General features: G+C 40.4%; 1 protein-coding gene across 9 annotated transcripts in view; it reads right to left on the bottom strand.

Moving 5' to 3' along the window:
- The window catches only part of Rbms3 (RNA binding motif single stranded interacting protein 3), a 982465-nt gene that overhangs the window by 467199 nt on the left and 491892 nt on the right, over window positions 1-23374 (bottom strand). For all 9 annotated transcript variants that reach the window (XM_008846470.3, XM_017801456.2, XM_029570082.1 and 6 more), the window contains exon 4: window positions 21884-21975. In XM_008846470.3, the coding sequence (XP_008844692.2) occupies window positions 21884-21975 (92 nt within the window). The remainder of the gene's footprint in view (window positions 1-21883; window positions 21976-23374) is intronic.

Genomic DNA, 23374 nt, shown 5'->3' on the forward strand with positions numbered 1-23374 from the left:
TATATTTTATTTGTTATTTTTGGCTTATGTGTATGAGTGCATTGCCTGCATGTGTGTAAGTGTACCTGTGTTGTACAATGTCTGTGGAGGTTAGAAAAGGGTATTGGATCCCCTGGAGCTGGAGTTACAGATGGTTGGTAGTCACCATGTGAGTGCTGGGAATCAAACCCAGGTCCTCTGCAAGAGCAGTCAGTGCTCTTAACTGCTGAGCCCCTCAGCTAGCTTTCTTATACAGCCCAGGCCTCCCTGCCTAGGGATGGTGCTGCTCACAATAGACTGGGTCCTCCTACATCAACCATCAGTTATGACAATTCCACACAGAAATGGCCACAGGCCAATCTGATTTGAACAATCACCTGATTGAGGGATTCTGGGCTGTGTTGACAGCTAAAACTAACTAGGACAGTAATCAAGACAATCCCCCACATATATGCCATAAGCCAACCAGATCTAGAGAATCCCTCATTGAGACTCTTTTTCCACATGATTCTAAATTGACTCCAGTTGCCAAGTAAAACTAACCAGCCATGGAAGGATAGGCATGAAACAGGAAGACAAAAAGCAAGCATCCATTAGCATAAAAAAAGCAGGCTAGCTGTCCTCTATTGTTCTCCCCATCTCTAACAAGTGGCTCAAAGACAGACGTGCACACAAAGAACATGAATCTGAGTACGCTGAATTTCTTCTCATTCAGAGAGCACTGCAATTCTTTTCTTTCCTGGCACTCTGGTTACAGTATGAATAAAGCAATACTTTCTTAATCATCTTTGGTAAGTCCATCCAGGTATCACTTTCCTCAACCACATTCTCCGCCCACTCCCAGCTGACTCACACAATTTAAACTCATGAAGAAAAGTACAAAATGTTAAGCAAGTGGCACCTATTAGTGAATAATCTCATCCCATCACTTTGTCCACCTAAATAACAGCATGACTGTTAAAACCAACACTAAAGAGTAACCTAGAGAGTTTTCTGTATAATTGGATAGCCTTGACTTTCAGCAGGAAAGAATTCAGAATCGATGAACATTAAGAAGAAAAGCATTGTATCTATCCTTCAAAAACCCACTGCACATTTATATTCCGTGAGAACTCATTAACGTTCTCAATCGTTTGATTAAAAATTTTGTTTCAGGCAGGCGTGGTGGCACATGCCTTTAATCCCATCACTCAGGAGGCAGAGGCAGGTGGATCCCTGTGAGTTCCAGGACAGCCTGGTCTACATAGTGAGTTCCAGGACAGCTGGGGATACAGGGAGACCTGTCTCAAAAAGACCAAAGAAATAGAAAAAATTACGTTTCATTTTTATCAGACTTGCTAAGATACCACCACAAAAATTTAGCCAAGTTTAAAAAGCTCCCTTGGCCATTGTGACACAATTATAGACCAATCTTTAATTGGAAGAAGCAAACAGTGAAGTATTTAAGGACAAAAATGAAATGATGACTAAGATGGATAAACTGAGAGAAGTCTCAGACAAGTAATGACCCAGAGGAGAGCAAACATCAAAACTGAATGGTGAACAGGCTCAGGTTGCCGGTTCTGTGACGTGTTTTCTCTGCATTTAGGTGGGTACATGCTGAGTTCCGGTCCAGTTTGGTCTTCAGAGTGAGACACTGTCTCAAAAAAGAGAAAACAGAGGGGAAAAAAGGAAGGCCTGGAAACATGGCTCAGTTGTGCAGAGCACATACTATTGATCCAGAGGACCCGAGTCCAGTTCCCAGAACCACGTTAGGCAGCTCACAATCACCTGTAACTTCTGCTATAGAGGATCTGATGCCCTGCGTCTGATGTTGGTATTAAATTTGCAGGGATCATTCTGCCTCAACCTCTGGACTGCTGGAATTGCAGATGTGCATCACCACATCCAACATAGAAAAGGTTGCTTTTTGTTGTTTTGGTTTTTTGGTTTTTTTTTGACAGACTCTCACTCTGTAGGCTTGACTGAGCAGGAATTTATGATGTACTCTAGCTGGCCTCAAACTTGGGCAATTCCCCTGCCTCAGCCTCCTGGGTGCCAAGATCCCACACATGAGTCACTATGCTCAACTTCTGAAATTGTTAGTTGTTTTGAACTTACTTTAAAAAGAAAAAACATTTCTTTATGTATGTGTGTGCACACCTGACACCCGGGTGAGTGCATGGGTCCAGGTCATGCATGTTGAGTTCAGAGGACAATTTGTGGGAGTCTCTTTCCATCATGCTGGTCCCGGGGATTGGATTCAAGTTGCCAGGTTTAGCAGTAAGCCATCTTATCAGCCCAACAAACTCAATCTCAATTTGATCTGACTGGCAAATTAAACTAAATAATATTGTAAAAAGGAAACAAAGTAAGAAATTAATTGTCCTAATGGAATAATATAAAATAAAATATAAAATGCTTAAAGCTCCTTTTTAGTAAAGGTGTTTGGGGAAAAAAATCTTAAACTCCAGAACACTAAACATAGCCAACTCTATTTGCCAGTTATTCAGCTGGTATGCTGAGAATGTTTGGGGCTTTCTCAAATTCCTATTTACAAATCCTGAAGGCAAAAATGATAGTATTAGGAAGCTGGAGTCTCTGGCGAGGTCATGAGGACCACAGAATTAGTGCTCTGAGGCCCAGGGAAACTTGCTAGCTCTGTCCACAGTCTGAGAGCACAGGCTGAAGGCTATATCTACTGACCAGGAAGTATGATGCTGTCAGACACCCAACTTTCCTGTCGCTGATGAACCACCTAATCTGGCAGTCTGTTATACAGCCTCAAATGGAGTAGAGCAGCAACCGATGGGCTGGGGCCTTTAAAATCAAATTCGAATGAGTAGGTTACCATTTATTTCTTTCTAGTCATTAATATCTACTGCAACGAATCAACAAGATAAATTACCAATTTGGAAATGTACTGAATACAGCATTGACATTTTCCAACACATCTCAGTATATTGGCTCTAAGTGAACTATTTATGTTGAGCGAAGCTTGGATATAAACACCATGGCTTTCTCTGTCAGATGATTTTGTCTATGAACTGGCCTTGTGCGGTTCTACTAGTAGGGCTGCGTGTTCTAGAGCAGTTGTTTCTTATAGGAAAACTTTTTCCTTAAATGTATATAGTAAGAATATTTTCTTAATTGAAAGAACAACAGTATCAATAGAATGTTTTCCTGTTTTCTACCACACATATTTCTTTTTCAACATTAGCACTGGCAGTGTCCATGTGTGAATGAGCCATAGAAGATGAAAGGATGGATAAATGAACTGTAAAGGAGAGCTGCATAGAAATTCGGGAACAGATGGGAGTGTTTAATCTGGCTGCTGGTTCTTCTCATGTCCACTTCTGCCTGCTTGTGATTTTTATATTGCATACATAAAATACAGTCATGTGTTCTGCTTATAAAGTCATCCCTACTTATTATAAGAAATCACACATGCCAGTTTCTCCTGGATGCTTCATAGAGTCTGAGAAGGAATTCATATGATATAAATTAGCCATTTCTGATTTCAGCTCTGTTGCAAGAATCTGCATGTTACTGTGCTCTAATTCTCATAAAAATCTGCATGAACAAATCTTTGAGTCAAAATATCTATCACATGTAAGACAAATCGTGACTACAGTAGTGACCTTTGTATTTTCTGTAATTTGGCTTACAGTATTAGTGGACACAGTCCATCATGGTGGAGTAGGCATGGCAGCAGGAGTATGAGGCAACTAATCACACTGTATAGTCAGGAAGCAGACAAGGGACAGGAAGTGGGGCTGGCTATAAAACCTCAAGACCCATCTCTAGTGACCCACTTCACTTAGTGGGACCGCACCTCCTAGAGTTGCACAACTTTCCCAAACAGTGCCACCAGCTGACCATCAAGTGTTTGAACACATGAATCTGTGGGGAGGGATATTTCACATTCAAACCATGGCAATGACTTGTACATAATTCTATAAGCCTCAGTGTGAGTGAGTTTACAAATCATAAAGTCCTTAGCTGTTGATGACAGGAGCATCAGAAGAAAGTTGTAGAACACCATTAAGTGTGTTGAGCAGCAAAAAAGGAGTGAGAAAAGATAGCCATCCGGATCTAATTTATCATCAACACGGAAATATCAAGGAGCTATAACCTCATCATACAGGTATGTGACTCAGTACACAAAGGCCAAAGCCTGTAAAACTGAGTTTCTCCAAAGCCAGGGTGAGAGACAGAGTGTAGCAGGAACCCTAACATCTAAAACAGCTACATATTTTCAAGCAGCACCAGGAAATCCTAGCCAGCTTCATAATTTTACAAAGCCAGAAAGAAAACAGCAGCTAATGTCTACATTGAGTTAGCTCCTAACTTGTTACTGTAAGATCTTCTGATGTGCAAGGAACAAGTTAGCAATATTAGTGAGAAAGGACATTAATCATTGAAACTGGGCTTGGTATACTACATCCACCCACTAAAACTGAATTAAGGGCATTGAAAAGGGGTCAGAAACCTGCACAGTATTTTCTGCTTATAGGATTGAACTGCCAAGACCAGATATAATTAGGCGCCTATGTTTTACGTGCTCTGGTTCATCAGCCGTGAAACAATGATCTATCATCTCCCATTTCTACTTTCTCTACACCCTTCTTGGATAACGCTTCTAGTGGCTGGATCATCCCTCAGCTCCATTTCCCTTCCTGCCAGGTTTTGATGTAAAATGAATGAAGAACACAGGTGGTTCCCCAACCCGTGTCATAACCTGGGCTTGTCAGTAGAATAGCAGCATGGAAAATGTACCTCATTCAGGTCCACGTAGAACTCATTGGGACTCCCACAGAATTACCCAATCTAACTCTTCAGACAGACTCAGAACAACCTGGAGGTGGGGTTTCCTGTAGCAAAGCATCCACATATTGGTGAACTCACCTTTGTTTTTCCTTCTAGGTCAACAACAACTAAATATTTGTGGTACTTTTCACTTTATTCTTCGACTTAAACATTTATGTGCCACACAAGTGCAACATTTAACCCATAACTTGTTAACAGATTGCCTTTTAAAGATGGAATATTAAATGAGAATAATGAATCTATGAAAACACAAACACATAAATGCTATATTTAAGATATTAGGAAAAGAACCATAACCTTTAATGTAATTGGCAAACCAGCTGTGCAAAAGTTGGACCATGGGCATGAAGGGAAGAAAGTCATCACAGGTTTATTTTGACTTTATTTTGGAATATATCAATATACTATCTCAAAACACCTAAGGTCAATTTAACATCATTTCCTATCCCTTTTAGAAAGACCGATGGATAAATGTCAGCCAAATTTCCACTCCTTTCGAGTTTTACCCATGAAGGAATACTAATGGTCACTAAAACCCACCCAGGGATTAAACAGTAAAGGAAGTGAGCTGTACTTCATCAGCTCTGATTTCAGAACTGTAATTGGAAGCATTTTTAGTGATCAAAATTTTAATATGTAGACCCATTTGTGGGCCCTACAGCATAATGACTGTTTTTATCAACTGGTTATTACTTTTCAGCAGACATTTAACTGCTCAGTATCTGAACGAATTGGCCTGTTTTGAATCGTGTAATAAAAATATGAGGGTCTACCAGAGGCAGAACCCTACAGAAAGTCAAGAGATGTTCAGGCTCACATTGTGCACCAAGCTCATCCTGACACAGGGGTCGATCTGAAAATGGCAGGCCAGGGAGCTGAAGATGGAGGATAGTGGACATTACAGAGGAAGGGGGGTCCATCTTTATCAAGACATGCCGTTAAAGTTAATAAAAAGTGGCCATTTATTTCCAGTAACTAATCATAAAGTTTCTTGTCATTTAGAACATAAATCCCCACATGTAACACCACACATATAACCACAAACAACAACAGACATAATACCACATGAACAGAACTGCACACATGCAACACCTATACAACCACTCACCCTATTTTACTGTTAATTATAGTATGTAGAAAATAATAGCTGAGGTCCAGAAAATTAAGTCTGATTGTTTTTAAATATATTTTTTCTGTTTACATATGTGTGTGCCTGCATGCATTGATATATACCACATATGTGCAGTGCCCATAGAGGACAGCAGATGGTGTCAGATTCCTTGAAACTGGAGTTACAGGTGGTTGTGAGCCACCTGACATGGATGCTGGAAATCAAACTGGATCACCTGCAAGACCAGCAAGTGCACTTAACTTCTTAGCCATCTTTCCAGCCCCTAAGTTGGATTTTTTTAAGCCATGGTACCCATCATTGTCCTTTAAAAATGTTATTTTCTTTCACCTTCTGTATTATATTGACATTTTAGCCTAAACAGCTACTGCTTCATACATTGACATTGCAGGATATTTGTGAAAATGTGAATAATTTACCAAAATAAAAAAATATTTTTTATCTATTTTCAATTTTTGGACAGAACTGACTGGCCTGGGACTTGCTGTGTAGACCAGGCTTGCCTTGAACTCACAGAGCTCCATCAGCCTCTGCCTTCTGAGTACTGGAATTAAAGGTGTGTACTACCACACCTGGCTACAAATATGTGGGTTTGTTTTTGTTTTTGTTTTTTTGTTTTGTTTTGTTTTTTCTCTCAAAGAGAAGGCTGTGCAAGTGTCAGGGAGTGCTGAGGCCTTCCCACCTGTGCTACTGTACTCTGGACTGAGAGGGCAGCAATGAGCCAACAGTCTCCCATGTGAAGTCACAAAGATCTATGAGAACGCATAAAAAAGGAATATAATGCATCTACCTATCTGACGTCTACTTTACCAGTGGATGTCTGTAATAACTATGACACTAGTTATGGACCAACTGTGTTACATCATCCTTCAGATATTAACATAGGTGGTACTTCTTCCATGAAGGAATTCTGAGCATCTCAGAAGAAATACACTGTGTCTATATCTTCTAGTTCCTGTGTCTCTTGATGATGGTAGAACATGTATAAAACCTACCCAGCTACTTATCTGCACCTCCCTGTGAACTAGACTGATGTCATTGTGTTTAATCCACAGTTAGTTCCCTACATACTAACATAAATGTTGAATGTGTTTAATATTCATCAAGGAAGGGAAGAGAAACGGGGAGGAAAGAATGGAGAAAGGGAGGAAAGAAGGAAAAGAGGGAGGGGGAGCAAATGAGATGGAGGGAATAAAGAAAGATGAAGGAAGGGGAAGGAAGTGAGCCCCACGTTCAGCAGAGACCCTGTCTCAAAAAAATAAGGTTGAGAGTAAGAAAGATCCCTGCCATTGACCACTGGCTTCCACATTCACACGTACATACACACACACACAGACACAGACACACACACACACACACACACACACACACACACACACACACATGCAGGTGTATACACACACACACACAAACACGCAGAGAGAATATCAGTAAAATAATAGCATGAAATATACAAAGATCTTTTTGGTTTTTGGTGGCTTTGGTTATGCAGCTATATTATACATTCTGGATAAATTCTTCAACTGGAGAACCACAAGCATGAGCACATAGTGCATTAAAAAAGCCCTAGAAGTGCACTGTACTAACACTCCCTGTGAGAGTTGCAGCCATCCATTAAACACACCATTTGGCTGGGATTGGAGTGTGAACCATATGGACAAGCTGTTAATTTCCTGGACATAATCAGCCATTTTTTGGTTTCCTGTGTCCCAGCAAAACCTGAGAAGAAAGCATTGATTTCCCAGACCCAACCTTTCAGACCACAGCAGATTTCGCCAACCTATGCATCTATGATATCATTTCTCTCTCTTTTTTTTCCCTCCCTCCTGCCCCCCCCCCACCATCTAAATGCTCCTGTTGAACACATCTGGCCAAGGGAAGGGAAGCTGAAGTGACAGGAAAGGGATGAAAAGGGAAGCTAATAGTCTGCTAGAGTCCAGGGCAATTACATGGGTGAAACTCTTTATTAAAAGTTGGGAAACTCCACAGCAAAAGGAATAAGACATCCGGAAACTCACACTGCTTTAGAGATTGACTGGGAGCCAGAACGGGTCCCAGTGGATGACAGCTGTCATTCCCTCCATCATAGTCCAAGTGTTGGTTATTGAGCTCTGCAAATTCACAAGGGGAGGGAGAAGGTAAACGCTTGGCCACTGTTTCCTCTACATAGGATTCTAGTGCCTATGCTCACCCATAAAGGATGTGAAGATCATCTCTTACCCTGCTTGACTTTGCTGACCCCAAAACATGATCGGGAAGGTGATCAAGGATCTGAATCAACTAAGTGATGGGTGCTGTGCTATCTCTCATTTTCATCCCTGCAATAATTAATCGACTTACTCAGTAAAGGATGTCTCGACTCTGTTTACAATGAGAAGAGGTGTTTGCACAGTAAGATATTTAAAACTGAATCAGGGGTACTCTGCTTTCTTAATAATGTGAGGGTTAGTGGCAATATTTTATTAACATAAGTATGTGTGGGCTGAGAGACAGCTCAGTCTGTAAAGTGCCTGTCAGGCGTGTTATGACCCGAGATTGAGCCTCAGAGCCCATTTTTTTTAAAAAAGGCACGGAAGCATGCCCTTGCAATTCCAACAGTAAGGGGGTGGAGACAGAGGATCTCTTGGATAAGCTGGCTGGACATATAGCTTACTTGGTAAGTTCTAGACTAATAGGAGATACTCTGTCTCAAAAAATAAGTGAACAGCACTGGAGGAACAGCACCCTAAGTTCCCCCTTGGCCTTATGCACACATACTCTCACATTCATACATGAGTAAAAGAAAATAAACGTGTCCATTTACTTTTAGCATGTATAAAAAGAACTCACCACTTGACTCCAGTATGTAACTTCATCTCTGAAGACTTCCAGAACATCCCTAATGCGTCCCACTTTTGTCTGAGCAGGGAGACTGACAAATAGTCACCATTTACAGTAAAAGTTGTCATTTAATGCTAGAAACCCCTTCAGAATCTAGCTGCTGAGTGAGTGAACTACAGTAGGAAAGCCCCCAAATTCATAATGTCAAACGTGCCACGGCCAATTCTGTGCTCACACCCCCGACAACTCATAATCATTTTTCAATTCTCTGATTTCTAAAACCATACTGAGGATATGAAGAGTACTAACATTTGTTCCTCTTCTGTGGACCACATTCCACTACTTCCCCCTGGGTGTTTGTGCCCTATTTAAAACTTCACTGTCTTTAATGCCTACATAGCTGTAGATGTGTGTCCTGATGACACACCACTTGCTCCCTCTGCCTCCATCCATATCACATTCTCTCACTCTGTTTATGACTTGATTTTCCCACAGACTGGAGGAATGCCTTCCAGCAATTCCTTAAGAAGCTGAATTAATTCTTGCGGTGTCTGCTCTGACTGACTAACACCGGTATGGAATTTAGGTCTTGCTTTATCTTTCTCTTTTGTAATAGTCTGTATTTTACTTTGTTCCCTTTAATCAATAACATCAAGTGTCTACATGTCATCTTACTGAATTTGCAGTCTTATCCTCAGTCTGTAGGACATATTGACACCCACAGGTGGGTCAGAACCAAACCTAAGCATCTGTACCCCTGGAGAAACCTTTCAAAAGCATATAGGAGTCTGTGCTTAGAGATTCTGACTAGTAAGTTCCCCAGGGTGAGGGAGGGGATGGAAAAGAGGGCAAGAGAAATTGATGTTGAACAGTAAAAAGTTTGACGGAAACAAATTAACCAAATACACTGGATGAATAGGGTCCTTGGAAGAAGGAGTTCCATAAGAGAAAATACGGTCTGTTTGTTACTTTCTGATGCTGAGATAAAACACCATGACCAAAAGCAACCTATAGAGAGAAGAATTCATTTGGGCTTACTGCTCCAGAGGAGGTCTGCATAACTGGGGGGGGGGGGCATGGCAGCAGATAGCTGGAGCAAGAAGCTAGCTGATCATATTTTAACCACACAAAGGAAGGAGATGGGAGGCAAGGCTACAACCTCTCAAAGCCCCCCCCCCCCCCGCCCCATGACATTCGTCCTCCAGCAAGGCTGTGACTTTGGGAAAGTTCTATAACCTCTCCAAACATTGTCACAAACTGGGAACCAAGTGATAAAATACATGAAACTATGTGGAACATTATTTATTCAAACCACAACAGTGTGGATGGTATGTATGTATGTATGTATGTATGTTCCTAGAACATTTTCTTCTAGAAACTAAGATAAGGACTGAGGGTAAGAAAAGAATGGACTTTGTTGTGTAAAAGCGTTAATAACCACAGAGCTATCTCAGTAGGAAAAGTTCTTTCAATTCAAGCATGGGGACCTGAGCTTGGAACCCCAGCACCCACATAAATTAAAAAGAAAAAACAGGTATAGTTGGGTATCTTCTTAATCTCAACACTGGAGACATAGTGACAGGCAGATCTCTGGAACTTACTGGCCAGCTAGCCTCATCTAATACAGCTCTGGGTTTAGTAAGATAACTTGTCTCAAAAACTAAGGTGTGGGGGGGACATGGCTGGAGAGATATCTCAGTGGTTAAGAGCACTGGCTGTTCTTGCAGAGGACCCAGGGTCAGTTCCTAGAACCCACATGGCGGCTAACAACCATCCATAACTCCAGCTCCAGAAATATCCAGTGCCCCCTTCTGATCTTCTTGTGCTTTGCAAGACACAACTGCAACTTACATATATGCAGGCAATACACACATATACATAAAATAAAATTTAAAAATAAAATATTTTAGAGAGAAGCTGGGCATGGTGATGTACACCTTTCATCCCAGCAGAGGCAGAAAACCTCTGTGAGATCACGGGCATCCTGGTCTACTTGTGTGTTCCAGACCAGCTGGGGCTACAGAAAGACTTTGTTCCCCCCAAAAAACCATAAGGGAATGATTAAGAAAGACACTCAAAGTTGACCTCTGGCCTCCATAGCACACACACACATATGCACACAGGCTTGTGCACCTGCACACACATTGGTGCATATATATCAACATGAACATCTATGTAATATATACAAAAGAACAAACACAGAACAACACACACAAAGAATTAATAGTATAATGATGGGATGTTAGAATCTCAGGTCTGCTCTAAGTTTTGGCAATGATTAGAGAACACTTGCTTGCTTGTGGAAAACTGTGGTCTCTAAATCTTGGTCCCTTTAAATCTAGTTATCATTTCTTCCGGATTTCATACATATTTCATGGGGAAGCAAGGAGTTTACTTCTCCTGGGATATATGAAGCCAGACGCTGAGTGGATACTTTCAATGATTCTTACATTAATACAGAATTATTTTATTGGGGAGGGAGTTAAGATGCAGGGTTTTGCATGCTGTATTCAACATGAAATATTTCCCAACACAGTGAAATCTTACTTTATATGATATTGTAAAGTTATAAAGCATTGAATTCTCCTGTAGGAATGCCTGTTTAGAGCCACTTGTAAAGCCAGATTCTTAAGGATAAATATGTAATTATCAGCTGGGTGTGGTGGTAATCCCAAGAGGAAGCTGAGGCAGGGGGATTGCCAGTTCCAGCTCTAGAGCAGCCTGGGCTATAGATAAAGTCCTTGTTTCATGCCTTCCTAGGGCTGGGGAAGGGGCTGAGTGGTCGAAGCACAGTGACCTGGGATGCATCTCCAGTACTTTCAATCTGCACTCCCAGCACTGGCTCTCTATTCAAGGGATGCTAACCATATTTTCTTTTTTTTCTTTCTTTTCTTTTCTTTTTTTCTTTTTTTCTTTTTTCTTTCTTTTTTTTTTTTTTGGTCTTTTTGAGACAGGGTCTCCCTGTAGCCCCAGCTGACCTGGAACTCACTATGTAGACCAGGCTGGCCTCGAACTCACAGAGAACCGCCTGCCTCTGCCTCCCAAGTGCTGGGATTAAAGGTCTGCGCCACCACGCCCGGCACTAACTATATTTTCAAATGATTGGATTTTAGTAATCTCTACCATGTTGCCAGCAATTTACCTTTGAATTAGGAAAGAGTCAAATTCATGTTTTGCACAGGGTTTTCGAGGGGCCTTTGTTGAGTTATTCTCTCTCTGAGTAACAGGGAAGACCGCTTATGGCAGATATCTGAACATGACTTCCAAATGGACCCACAGAGTAAAAGTCATTCATCAGTAGGAGATAGTGCATCCTTCCGGTTACCCACTTAGAACACTATTTCAGGTACAAAAAGGCACAGAACTGCTTAAGTTACTTTCAGAAAGAACTGAAAAATTGTAATTGCAGAGGAGAAAAGCAGCTGACATTTGTTTCTTGAAGCTGCATATTTTCTTTCAGCTTGGAATTTTTCTCAGCTCTGAAGAAGGGGTAATGTGCTTATAGTGATTGGAATTTCAACTCCCACTGCCCAGCAGAGTTGGAGTTTGTGGTGTGGCTGAGTGATTCGAGCAGCAATTAGAAAGGACAGCCTGGAGATGGAGGGAAAGCAGAATCAAACTGACCGGAGTGGCCCACTCACAGTATGCAAATAGCTTCTCTGAGTTGGTGATTTTCCAGTATGATGCATTTGTCAATAGCCCCATCAGTATGCACGTGACACAGATCTTGCTGTAATAACTAACTATAGCATGCACAGAGGACAAGAGATCAGAGGCTGATCATTCAATTTCATTTATTGTTTAACTTTGGGATACATTTTCAAGCAAGTACTAGGCATTCTGTAGATCCATCTACTTTTAACTGGTTCTGTACCTTCATAGAAAAACCATTGCTACTCATAATCTGTTTTTTAATTATAAAATGCCTTCTTTGGATGTATATGTGTATATTAATGCATGTGTATGCCAATTTACACCTGCTTTCTTTAAATCTTCTAAACATAAAAATTCTAGTCTCCATTTACAAATTTCTGGTATTCATATGTATTTTTAAAGAACAAAGATGCCCATTCTGTCTCAGCCCTTTTCCCTCCAGGAAATGGTTGGAATGACTATGCTCAATCACTACTCTGTGGGCTCAAGAACTGTGTTCTTTTGGAGAACTGGTTAAGATGAAGAGTTAAGGAAACATCCCTTTGAAAAGTTAGTTTAAGGTCACAACAATTTATCAGAGTTGAGAAGCGTTACAGTATAACTAACACTGGTTATTCATCTCACTTATTTATTCGCTCAACAAATACCCATAGTGTTAACACTCTTCAAATCGAGGACTTAGATCTTGGAGTCTATTCTGTTAGTAATTTTTTTTCCGTTCTGTTTTTCACCTTCAAAATCCAATAGCTAAGTCCCACTCATAATGTAGAAATCGCATGGGAAGTTTTAAGCTTTCTTTGGAAATGTCACAGCTTTGGAGTCAGATTTGCCTGGGTCCATGTCCAGGCTTCTCCAATAACTTGTGAATTTGAGACACCACCTCTTTCTTCACTTGAAATTTGATATAATAATAATAATAATAATAATAATAATAATAATAATATATCTATGTCAAGTATCTCTAGAAATTTAAATGGATAAGAACTAGGACAACAGTCAACCTAATCGGTAGCGTACAAGGTACTGGAGACATGTAAATCCCTCTATTACCTACATCTTCTTGTCTACCTTTTTGACTTTTTTAAAATAGATACAGGACTTGAAGAAAGTCACTGAGCACATCAGCAGAACATACAAAAACTGGAGAAGGACCAGGTACCTCTGCAGTCAGCAGGTTTCTCAATGCAAGATTATAAAACCACTAACAACACTCACATAATACATGGTTCTAGCATTCCAATTCACTCCTTTTCTTGTGACTACATTCACAAATGAGACGCAGAGAACAACTATAGTTCATTAAGACTTGGAGCCAGTAACCTGAGAGATGCTCAGTGCTTAAGAACACCAACTGTTCTTGTAGAGGACCAATGTTTGACTCCCAGCACTCAGATGGTGGTTAATGACCACCTGTAACTCCAGTTCCAGGGGACCCATGCTTTCTTCTAGCCTTTGTGGGCACTGCACAACTCAGGTACACTAACATACAAGTAGGGAAAACACTCATACACATAAAATAAAAATAAGTAAATCTAAAAACAATTTTAAACAAGTTGAAGTCAAAGAACTTTCTCTCCCTTCTCATTGTATAGGGGAAGTTCCTCCTTTAACAATCCCAGCATATCTCAGTTAATAATCCCAAGTGGAAAAGTAATAACTCCCCTGATAGGCTACTGTGGCCCCTTGCTCCCTCTCCTCTGCCTGACCTCTGTCAGCCAGAAGAAAACACATTACTATTTTCTATGAGATCTCAAGACAGACAAGACCATAGACTTTACAGTGAGGCCCACAGTTTTCCCACAGTTTAAGTGACAAGACAGATAAATCAAATCTTGGCATTAGTATTAACAGGCTCATTTCCTCGTAAATCAGATCCCCATTTTTCTCAGTCAATCATGTGACTTTTCTCATTTTTAAAACTTTTATTTATTATTTTTATTTTATATATGTGAGTGTATTGCCTGCATGTGTGTAAGTACACCTGTGTTGTTCAATGCCTGAGGAGGTCAGATCCCCTGGAACTGGACTTAAAAAAGGTTGTTAGCCCCCATGTGGATTCTGGGAATCAAACCCAGGTCCTCTGGAAGAACAGCCAGTTCTCTCAACCACTGAGCCATCTCTACAGCCCAACTTTTCTCCTTTTTTAACTTAATTTATTTACCAGTCGTGGTGCACGCCTTTAATCCCAGCCCTCAGGAGGCAGAGGCAGGTAGATCTCTGTGAGATCAAGGCCAGCCTGATATACATAGGGAGTTCCAGGTGGGCTGGGACTAGGGAGACCCTGTCACAAAATTTTTGTTTGAATTCGTGTGTGTGTGTGTGTGTGTGTGTGTGTGTGTGTGTGTGGTGTGTGTACGTGTGTGTGTGAGTACGTGTGTGTGTGAACATGCTATAAGACATGTGTGTAGGTCAGAGGATCTATTTGCAAGAGTTGTCTCTCTCCTTCCACAATGTGGGACTTAGGTTTCAAACTCTGGCATCAGACTTGACAGCAAGCACCTTTACCTGCTAAGCCACCTCACTGACCGTATTTCTTGTTATGCTTATTTTGGTGGGTGTTTTGTTGTTTCAATGGGGTGGGAACCTACATGGGTTCTCTGATTTAAATAGAAGTCGTTCATCTGTAGCAGAGAAAGGATCTGCTTTGTCCAATGCTAAGAACAAAATTATGAAAGCAAGGAGTAAAAGCTGCTTGTCACGAGACTTTCCAACTTGGTGCACCAAGACACACGTTTTTGCTTTAGCTTGCCCGTGGACACAGTCCCTGTGGAAGACAAGAGGGTTGACTCTGCTTGTAAGTTGCAACTCTATTCCTCACATACACTGTAACATGAAAACACCCAAACAGTGGGTAAAGACACTATTACAGGATTATGAATCAGGGGTTTGTTAATTTTTGTTTTTACTCAATGCTGAGAAAACGGTCATTTCTACTCTTTTGCTTAGGAGACAGTAGAGTCCTTTGGAAAGGACAGGCCAGTGCCCACAGGCAGATTATGCAAATTGCTAGGAAAAGCTAATACAAACATTTAACTTCTGAGGATTCTGCTTCAAAAGCCTCGAATAATTAATGAATAGAATTAAGATCAACCTTGACAATTTCAATATTGGGTTTTGATCCCTGCATTAGCATCAGGATGGAGGGGGGGAACTGCTAGCCAAATTCACATAACCAATCAAACAGACATCACAAATATTTTACAGACATGTGGAAGAACAACACTAAGTTGATTTTTAATGACAGCTTCAAAACGTTTCAACCATATTGGAGATAATACGTAGTGCTTGTTGACTGCACATGTGTTTCAGTTGGAGAAGTAACCCTCCAAGAGCACACAGCTCCAACATTGAAGCGCAGACATTTTTCTTACATGGTGGGTAATGAACTACGTGAGAAGCAACATTGGACTGCTTATGTTTGGAATCACAGCTATCTAAAGTATATTCCGGGGGGCAGGAGAGATGGCGCAGTGGTTAATAAAGTTAATAATGCTTGCTGCTATTCTGAAATACCTGAGTTCAGTTCCCAGCATAGACCACAAGTGGCTCATGCCACTTACAACTCCAGCTCCTGGGGATCTAGCTCCCTCCTCTAGCCTCTATGTGCACTGCACTCATATACAGAAACCCACACTTAGACACATAGATATACACATAATTAAAAAATAAAATCATTATAGTATACCCACAGCAGTTGTGTAAGGAATCTACCTGGATCCTTATGTTTTTTATTTTCAAAATAAAATTTTTTTTGTTTTACTTATTTTTTTAATGTTTTAAACAATTTTAAAATTTATTTTTTATTTTATGTGCCTGCCTATGAGCATGTCTATGAGTGTACAGGTGTTGTGCAATGCCTATGGAAGCCAAAAGGGGATGTGGGATCCCTGGAACTGGAGTTACAGATGAATGTAGGCCATCATGTGGATGCTGAGAACAGAACACAAGCCCACTGCCAAAGCAGCTAGTGCTCTTAACCACTGAACTATCTCTCCATCCCCCAATTTACTTATTTTAAAACATATTTTATTTACTATTTTTATTTTGTGTGTATGAGTGTATTGCCTGCATGTGCATAAGTACATCCGTGTTGTGAAATGCTCACAGAGGTCAGAAGAGGGTGTCAGATCCCTGGAACTGAAATTACAGACAGTTGTTTGCCACCATGTGGGTGCTGGGATTTGAACCCAGGTTCTCTCCAAGAGCAGCCAGTACACTTAACCACTGAGCCATCTCTTCAGTCCTTGGATTCTTCTGTTTGAGTGGAACAGAACAGTGGAGGTCTCAGATGAGCTTGGAGGAGCAGATGGCTTCCTGTGAATGTCAAGATCCAGGTATAAGACTGCATAACCAAGGAGCTTAAAGCAATGACAAAATAAGAATTCCTTTCCTGCTCAGAGGTTTGATACCATTTGGAGATGAGTAGTTTATATTTGTTTCCCCTCTGTGTCTTGCTTCAAGTGCCTAAAACATCAGCTGTTCCTGACCTATCCAGGAACTTCAGGTACATCAGTAAAATAAGCACTTGTATGTCAAGCTATAGTTGGCCAGGACTGCCTCATCTTTATTTCGTGCTTATGGAAACCCATATTTCTCATCCAATAACTTTCTTTGATCTACCTGAAGGTTTTCAAGGATAATAACTGGAATTTTTTAGTCTACATCTTTTGCAATATGGCAGATAGGATGAATGTTACAAATTCAAATAAGGAAGACAATTTTGTTAGCCACAGTCATCCCATTGTGTGAAGCTCCTCCATTTGGATTAAACAACAACAATTGCAGAAACTAAAGTAACTTTGTTTGTAGAACTAAGGTAACTTGCTTTTATAGATTCTTGTCCTCCTGGCCCTATGGACCCTCTGTCATCATGAGCCACAACAGGTGTTTATTGATCACTTGATATTCTTTAGCTAACTACACACTGGTTACCCCTAGCAATAGCCAACCATGAGCCACAAAAAGAGAAAAATTTCAGTCCCCTCCTCTGGTCTCTAGAACTAAGGATATCCCCTCCACAGGCCTCGTCCTGATAAAGTCAGTGCTGTCACAAAGTCGCTCATTCTCTTGTCTGTCTTTCTTTCCCAACCATCTTATTTCATTACAGCCAGCTCAGTGTCTAGCCTACAGTAAGCAACAAAAATGTTTACAGACTTAAATGTTTAATATTTTCCCATGTACTCTTTTATGATAAGACCTAGAGATACATTAAGAGTCACAGGATTACTAGAAAATTTGAATTTGACATACGACATTTGTTAAATACTTAACATGTACTGAATTCTTACTATGATCTAGGCACTATGCCAAATTCTTTGAGGAGTTTTAAAAATTCTCACAGTGATCCTACAACTTAAATATATTATTATTAGAATCTTAGAGATATTTTACTAATACAGCCAAGTTCACACAACTAGTTGGTACCATAACCAGGAATCAAAGCTAAGTGTATCTCCTTCCAAATTTATGTTGACCACCAGAATGCATTTACCAAATATTGCAAATTTGCTTCCCAAAAGAATCACAACCCTTGATCCTGAAAGACCTCTTATAGGCAAAACAGCAAGTATACAGAAAATGTTAATCAGTGTTAATGGCTACTTATTTTTGATCAGTTGCCATTTCTGGGCTAATTTGTTATTCACTTATTTTAGTTGAGATATCAGCTGGAGTTTTTCACAGGCACACATTGGAAGAGGTTAGCTAAAGAAAGCAATTCCCACAGAATTTCAGGTTAGCTCCAGGCTTCTATTGGGAATCTAGAGTACAGGTGTCATTTTTAATTTCTTTTTAAAAGTTTTTATTTTTATATTATGTGAGTGTGTGTGTGAGTGTGTGTGTGTGTGTGTGTGTGTGTGTGTGTGTGTATGTATGAGTGTACAATGTGGACTATAGAGGTTAGAAGGGGGTATCAGATCCCCTGGAGCTAGAATTATAGGCAGTTTTGAGCCTCCAGGTGTGGGTGCTGGGAACCAAAATCAGGTCTTCTGCAAAGCAGTATGTGTACCTGATGACTGAGCCATCTCTCCAGCCCCAGGTGGCATTTGTATTTTAAAACCCTGGAGATTTTAAAATGTGACACCACAAGCCACATAGTGGGATATTGATATGAATACGGCTGAAGGAGGCGATTCGGTGCATACTTAGAGGGCAAAATATATAGTGCAAGTTTCACACACCCTGCAGACTGCAGGTTTATATGATAATAAATAACAGTTATCAGCAGGACAAAGGAAAAAGTGCCATGAAATCCAATAGCTCAGTGAGAAATCTGCTAATACAGGTGGCAAGGCTTGTTCCGTTTCATTGTCAGAGGGAGCCTATTTATTTTCTTCTAGGTAGTTAAATTACAGGGTCATTTATTGCTGAAAGTTTCCAGTAGGCAGATGGGAATCTGAAGCAGGCTGTAGACTCAAACTTTGGGAGAAAAATACTGAGAATTTATTTCACATACAGTACAACTGATAACAGTAAAGTCTTTGAACAACTCTAGAACAGAGTGACTTTCAGCTGTCCAGTTGGAATCTCCTGACTGTGACTCTTGAATATGGGATAAGGGCCAAAAGATAATAGATAGGTCAATGCAGTGATTAGTGTGTGTGTGTGTATGTGTGTGTGTGTGTGTGTGGTGTATGTTTGTGTGTGTATGCGTGTGTGGTGTATGTGTGAGAGAGAGATAGAGACAGAGAGAAGACTCCTCATATACCAATATGGTGAAAATATTCAAGTTAGGGGCTGGCGAGATGGCTCAGTGGTTAAGGGCACTGGCTGCTCTTGCAGAGGACCCGGGTTTGATTCCCAGTACCCATATGGTGGCTAACAAACCATCCATAACTCCAGTTCCAGGGGTTTGGACTCATGCCCTCTTCTGACCTAAGAAGGCATTGCATGACACAGGTGTACTCACATACATGCAAACAATACATTCATACATATAAAATAAAAATAATAAATAAAATATTAAAAAAGAATCACTGCTTTAAGCTTCTGGAGGAAATATTCTTTTTTCTTTCTGATATCATGTTTAATAGAAATGTTTACTATCTAGCAACTTCTAAAATTCAGAAGTTTGCAAATAGACTGAATCCCAGGTATTCCAATCATCATGGTCTTTCTTCTTAATTTTTCTTACATTTATGTATTTTTAATATTTTATTTATTATTTTCATTTTATGTGTACGAGTGTACCACAGGTGTGCAGTGAGGGCAGAGGCCAGAAGAGGGCTAACTGAACCCAGGTCCTCTGCAAACACGGTGAGCACTCTTAAATGTTGAGCGAAGGTGTTCCAATAGGCATTTTTTCCATTAAAATTTTAAATTGGTTAATTAGTTTATGGATGTGTGCATACATACATACATGTGAGACACATGTAATGTGAAGGTCAGAGGACAGCTTTGTCCAACACGTGGGGCCCAGGGATAGAACTGGTGCAGCAGTCTTTCAGGAGCCCTCATTTTCCTTCTTTTTAAAGAAAGGATTTGTTTTAATTTTTAATTATGTGTATACATGAGGGTGAGTTGTGCACTTGAGTAAAGGTGCCTACAGACACAGATGAAGTTGTCAGATTCCCCGAGCTGGAGTTACAGGTGGTTGTAAGGCACCCTTTGTGGGTGCTGACAACCGCACTTGGGTCCTCTGCATGAGCATTAAGAATGCTTAATTGCTGATTCATCTCTCCCAGTCCAGTCCCCGTTTTCTTTCTTAAGCACTTTCATAATCAAGTTTTTTCCAAGAGATGTTGTTCTGCAATCAGATTCTAGGACTGTGCTTAGACCTGCAGCCTCGTTTTGTCATTTGTTCTCTGGGTACAGGAAATTGCTACTTAAGTTACCATTGACTCTTTGCCAAGTAACCTTTAAACCAAGACATGTATGTAATTTCCTGATTAATTAAACGTATTAACTTCATCAATCTTAGTTCTTGACCAAATCCAAAGCTTCCAGGCATAATCCCGATAAAGAATACATTACACAGCTGGGAGAATTCAAATTCTAATTACATTGCCTTGAATAACAATGAAAGAAAACAGAAAGGACAATGGGTCTACTGCAGTCATCTAAGAGGAGGACTTGTAACAGAAAAGGAGCAGATATGGTCTACATCTCCCAGCTAGGAGACAGCCACAGCCACAAGCGGCCAAATGCCTCTCTTCTAGAAACGTTTGGCTGAAATTGGAAAATGTTATCAGAGAAGGAAAGCAATCATAACAGAACCCAAATGACCGGAACATTTGATGGCTTCATCGTTGCGTTCTATGGGAACAGTGCTGGCTAACCAGGAACACCAGCAAGAGATAAATACATCAGACTCACGTTTCAAGGACTGTTGTTGTGGCATCCAAAAGTGTGAAGAGCTGATGATAAAGATGTTCGATACCATTAACCAGAAAGAATATTTTACAACCTAGGTTGTATAAACCAATCCAAAATGGCTACTATTTTAGTATCAGTACCTACTAAGCATCCAAATGCTATAAATGCCTTTTTAGGTCAACTTAGAAATGAAGATGTGTTCATAAGAAGTCTGTCCCAAAAAGGTAGAACAAAGATATTCCATATACCTTTCACACGGTTTCCCCAAGTTTAAAAAGACAAGATCTTACTATATACCCCAGGCTGGCCTGGAACTCTATGTGAACCATATTGGCCTTGGGCTCACGGAGATCCACTTGCCTCTGCCTCCAGAGTTCTGGGATTAAACGAGTGTGTCAACATACCCAGCTCAAGGTTATATCTTATATCATTAGAGAATCCCATTAGAACAAAATATCGGTATTGGTACATTCTTCTTGCAGAGTCCAACACTACCTTATGATATGCGCAGATTCTTCTATCGCAATCAAGATACAAAATGATTATAAACAAGTTCACTTGTATTCTTTCAAACAAAAATTCATTATACTTTTTAATAGAGGTTCCCAGACCACTTATCCTATATAACAATGATTATTGAAATTATTAATATCTAGAAAATTGTTATCCAGGAAATCTCCATGCATATTGGTCAAAGTGAAATTCTGGTAATATAGACAAAGGATACTACAGATAGCCATTTTCCAGTGCAGATGAGTCAACAGTATCATTTAATAACCCTCCCCAACATGAAATAAGCAAGCTTTTAGCACACGGCTAATCAAAGCCAACTTGCTGATAACGCTACCACTCCAAAAATCTGCTGACTATTGAAAGTTCTCAACTCTCATACACGCATATCTCATTTTTCAGGAAAAACAGAGCACTTCACATGTGTCCTTTAATCTCAGAGGTCACCATAACCAAAAAGCCCATTAATAAAGACATATCAACAAACAAATCAATGAGCTCGTAGCAAGTCAAATCTGCCATACAGTTGATTTTCCTTAAGAAATAACTACCCAAAGAAAGGCAAATCACACGTTTGAGTCCACTCAGAACTCTTTGATCTCACACAAGATACACACATGCAAAAGCACAGGCCTGTGTGCGTAGACTCTCCTGTCCGAGCAGGCTTACCTTGGCCATCTGTGCTTGCACGCCATTTGCCTTCAAGGATGCTACTGCCTTCTGTGCCGCTGCAGGACTGTCAAAATCTACAAAACCATAACCTGCAAATAACAAAAGTCAGCATTAGTCCCCACAGACAGGCAGACACATCTCTGCCATATGAGGCATGCCGGCTTACAGTGGGATAGGAATTCATTTCTTCTGAACAGACCTGGGTTGGACATGAAGGCTCTCACATCAGTGTTCCTGAGTGCTTTGGGAGACATGTTCCAGTGTCTCTAGACATCATTTTCTGGAACACTTTGTTGACAGCATGTGCAAACTGCAACAGGCTTTACACTAACTTTCGAGTTAAAGCAAGGCATTGTTGCTTCGCTATTTTCTTCCTTCAAAGGAATTTCTGCAAAAGTGAGGAGAATAAAATCCTGGAAAATCTTAAGGAGTATCTATCTCTAAAATTCATTTTAGGCTCTTAAATGTCAGCTTGAAAGAATATGGAATCCCCTGGGAGATGGAGCTCTGGGAGTGCCTGTCGGGAGCTAACTCCATTATGATAAATAATATGAGATGATTCATTTATTAAGGGATTTTTTAATTTTTATTTTATGTGTATGAGTGTTTTGCTAGCATGTATGTAAGTGGACCATGTGTGCTATGTCCACAGAGGCCTGAAGAGGGCATCAAATCTCCCTAAAACTGGAGTTACAGATGATTGTTAGCTGCTCTTGGGTGCTTGGACTTGAACCTGGGTGGTCTACATAATGACTGAGCCATCTCCGCAGCTCTGTGACTCATCTTAATTGCAGTTGGGATCACTCTCCTGGAGGAGATCCTGGACTATATGAAGTGGAGAAAGTGAAGTGAATACCTACGGGCAGTCATTGCTCTGTTCTCTGACTGTGGATGCGATGGGGCCAGCTTTCCTGACATGATAGACTGTATGTAAAAACTTGGAATCCTAATTACTCTTGCTTTTACTTCTCCTTCACATCCCCTATTCAGGATTCAAGGACTTTCTTTTCTCCTTAGAGACAAGAGTTATGCAATTTGGGGGTGTTTTAGATAGTCCCACTGAGGGCTACTCCAATTGCCTCACCCTGCATCCCTGTTCAGCAATGGAAGAAGCCAGAGCAGTCTGCGTCCCTATTCCCTATTGGCAATTTGGGTAACCCCTTCAGAGGATGGTGTGATAAGAATAGGAGGTAGGAATTGGCTACACAGTTAGGGTAAAAAGACCCCAAAGAAACATAGCCAGTTTCTTGGCTAAAAGTCAAAATGTCCTGGGGCCTGTTAGCAACATACTTTGTTCCAAAGGCCAAAAATGTCAAAAAGTATTTGGGAGCTCATATCTAATCCTTAAAAGATTTTAAGGTTACCTCTTCAGAGGGGGGAATGTTGGAGGGGAGGGAGTGGGCACGGATTTGATCAAAACACCTTATATTGCATGTATGACATTCTCAATAAAGTTTTTGTAAAAGTTAAAAAGAAAAAAAAAAAACT

Source organism: Nannospalax galili, unplaced genomic scaffold (assembly GCF_000622305.1).
Source record: "Nannospalax galili isolate Female #2095 unplaced genomic scaffold, S.galili_v1.0 scaffold542, whole genome shotgun sequence".
Lineage (NCBI taxonomy): Eukaryota > Metazoa > Chordata > Mammalia > Rodentia > Spalacidae > Nannospalax > Nannospalax galili.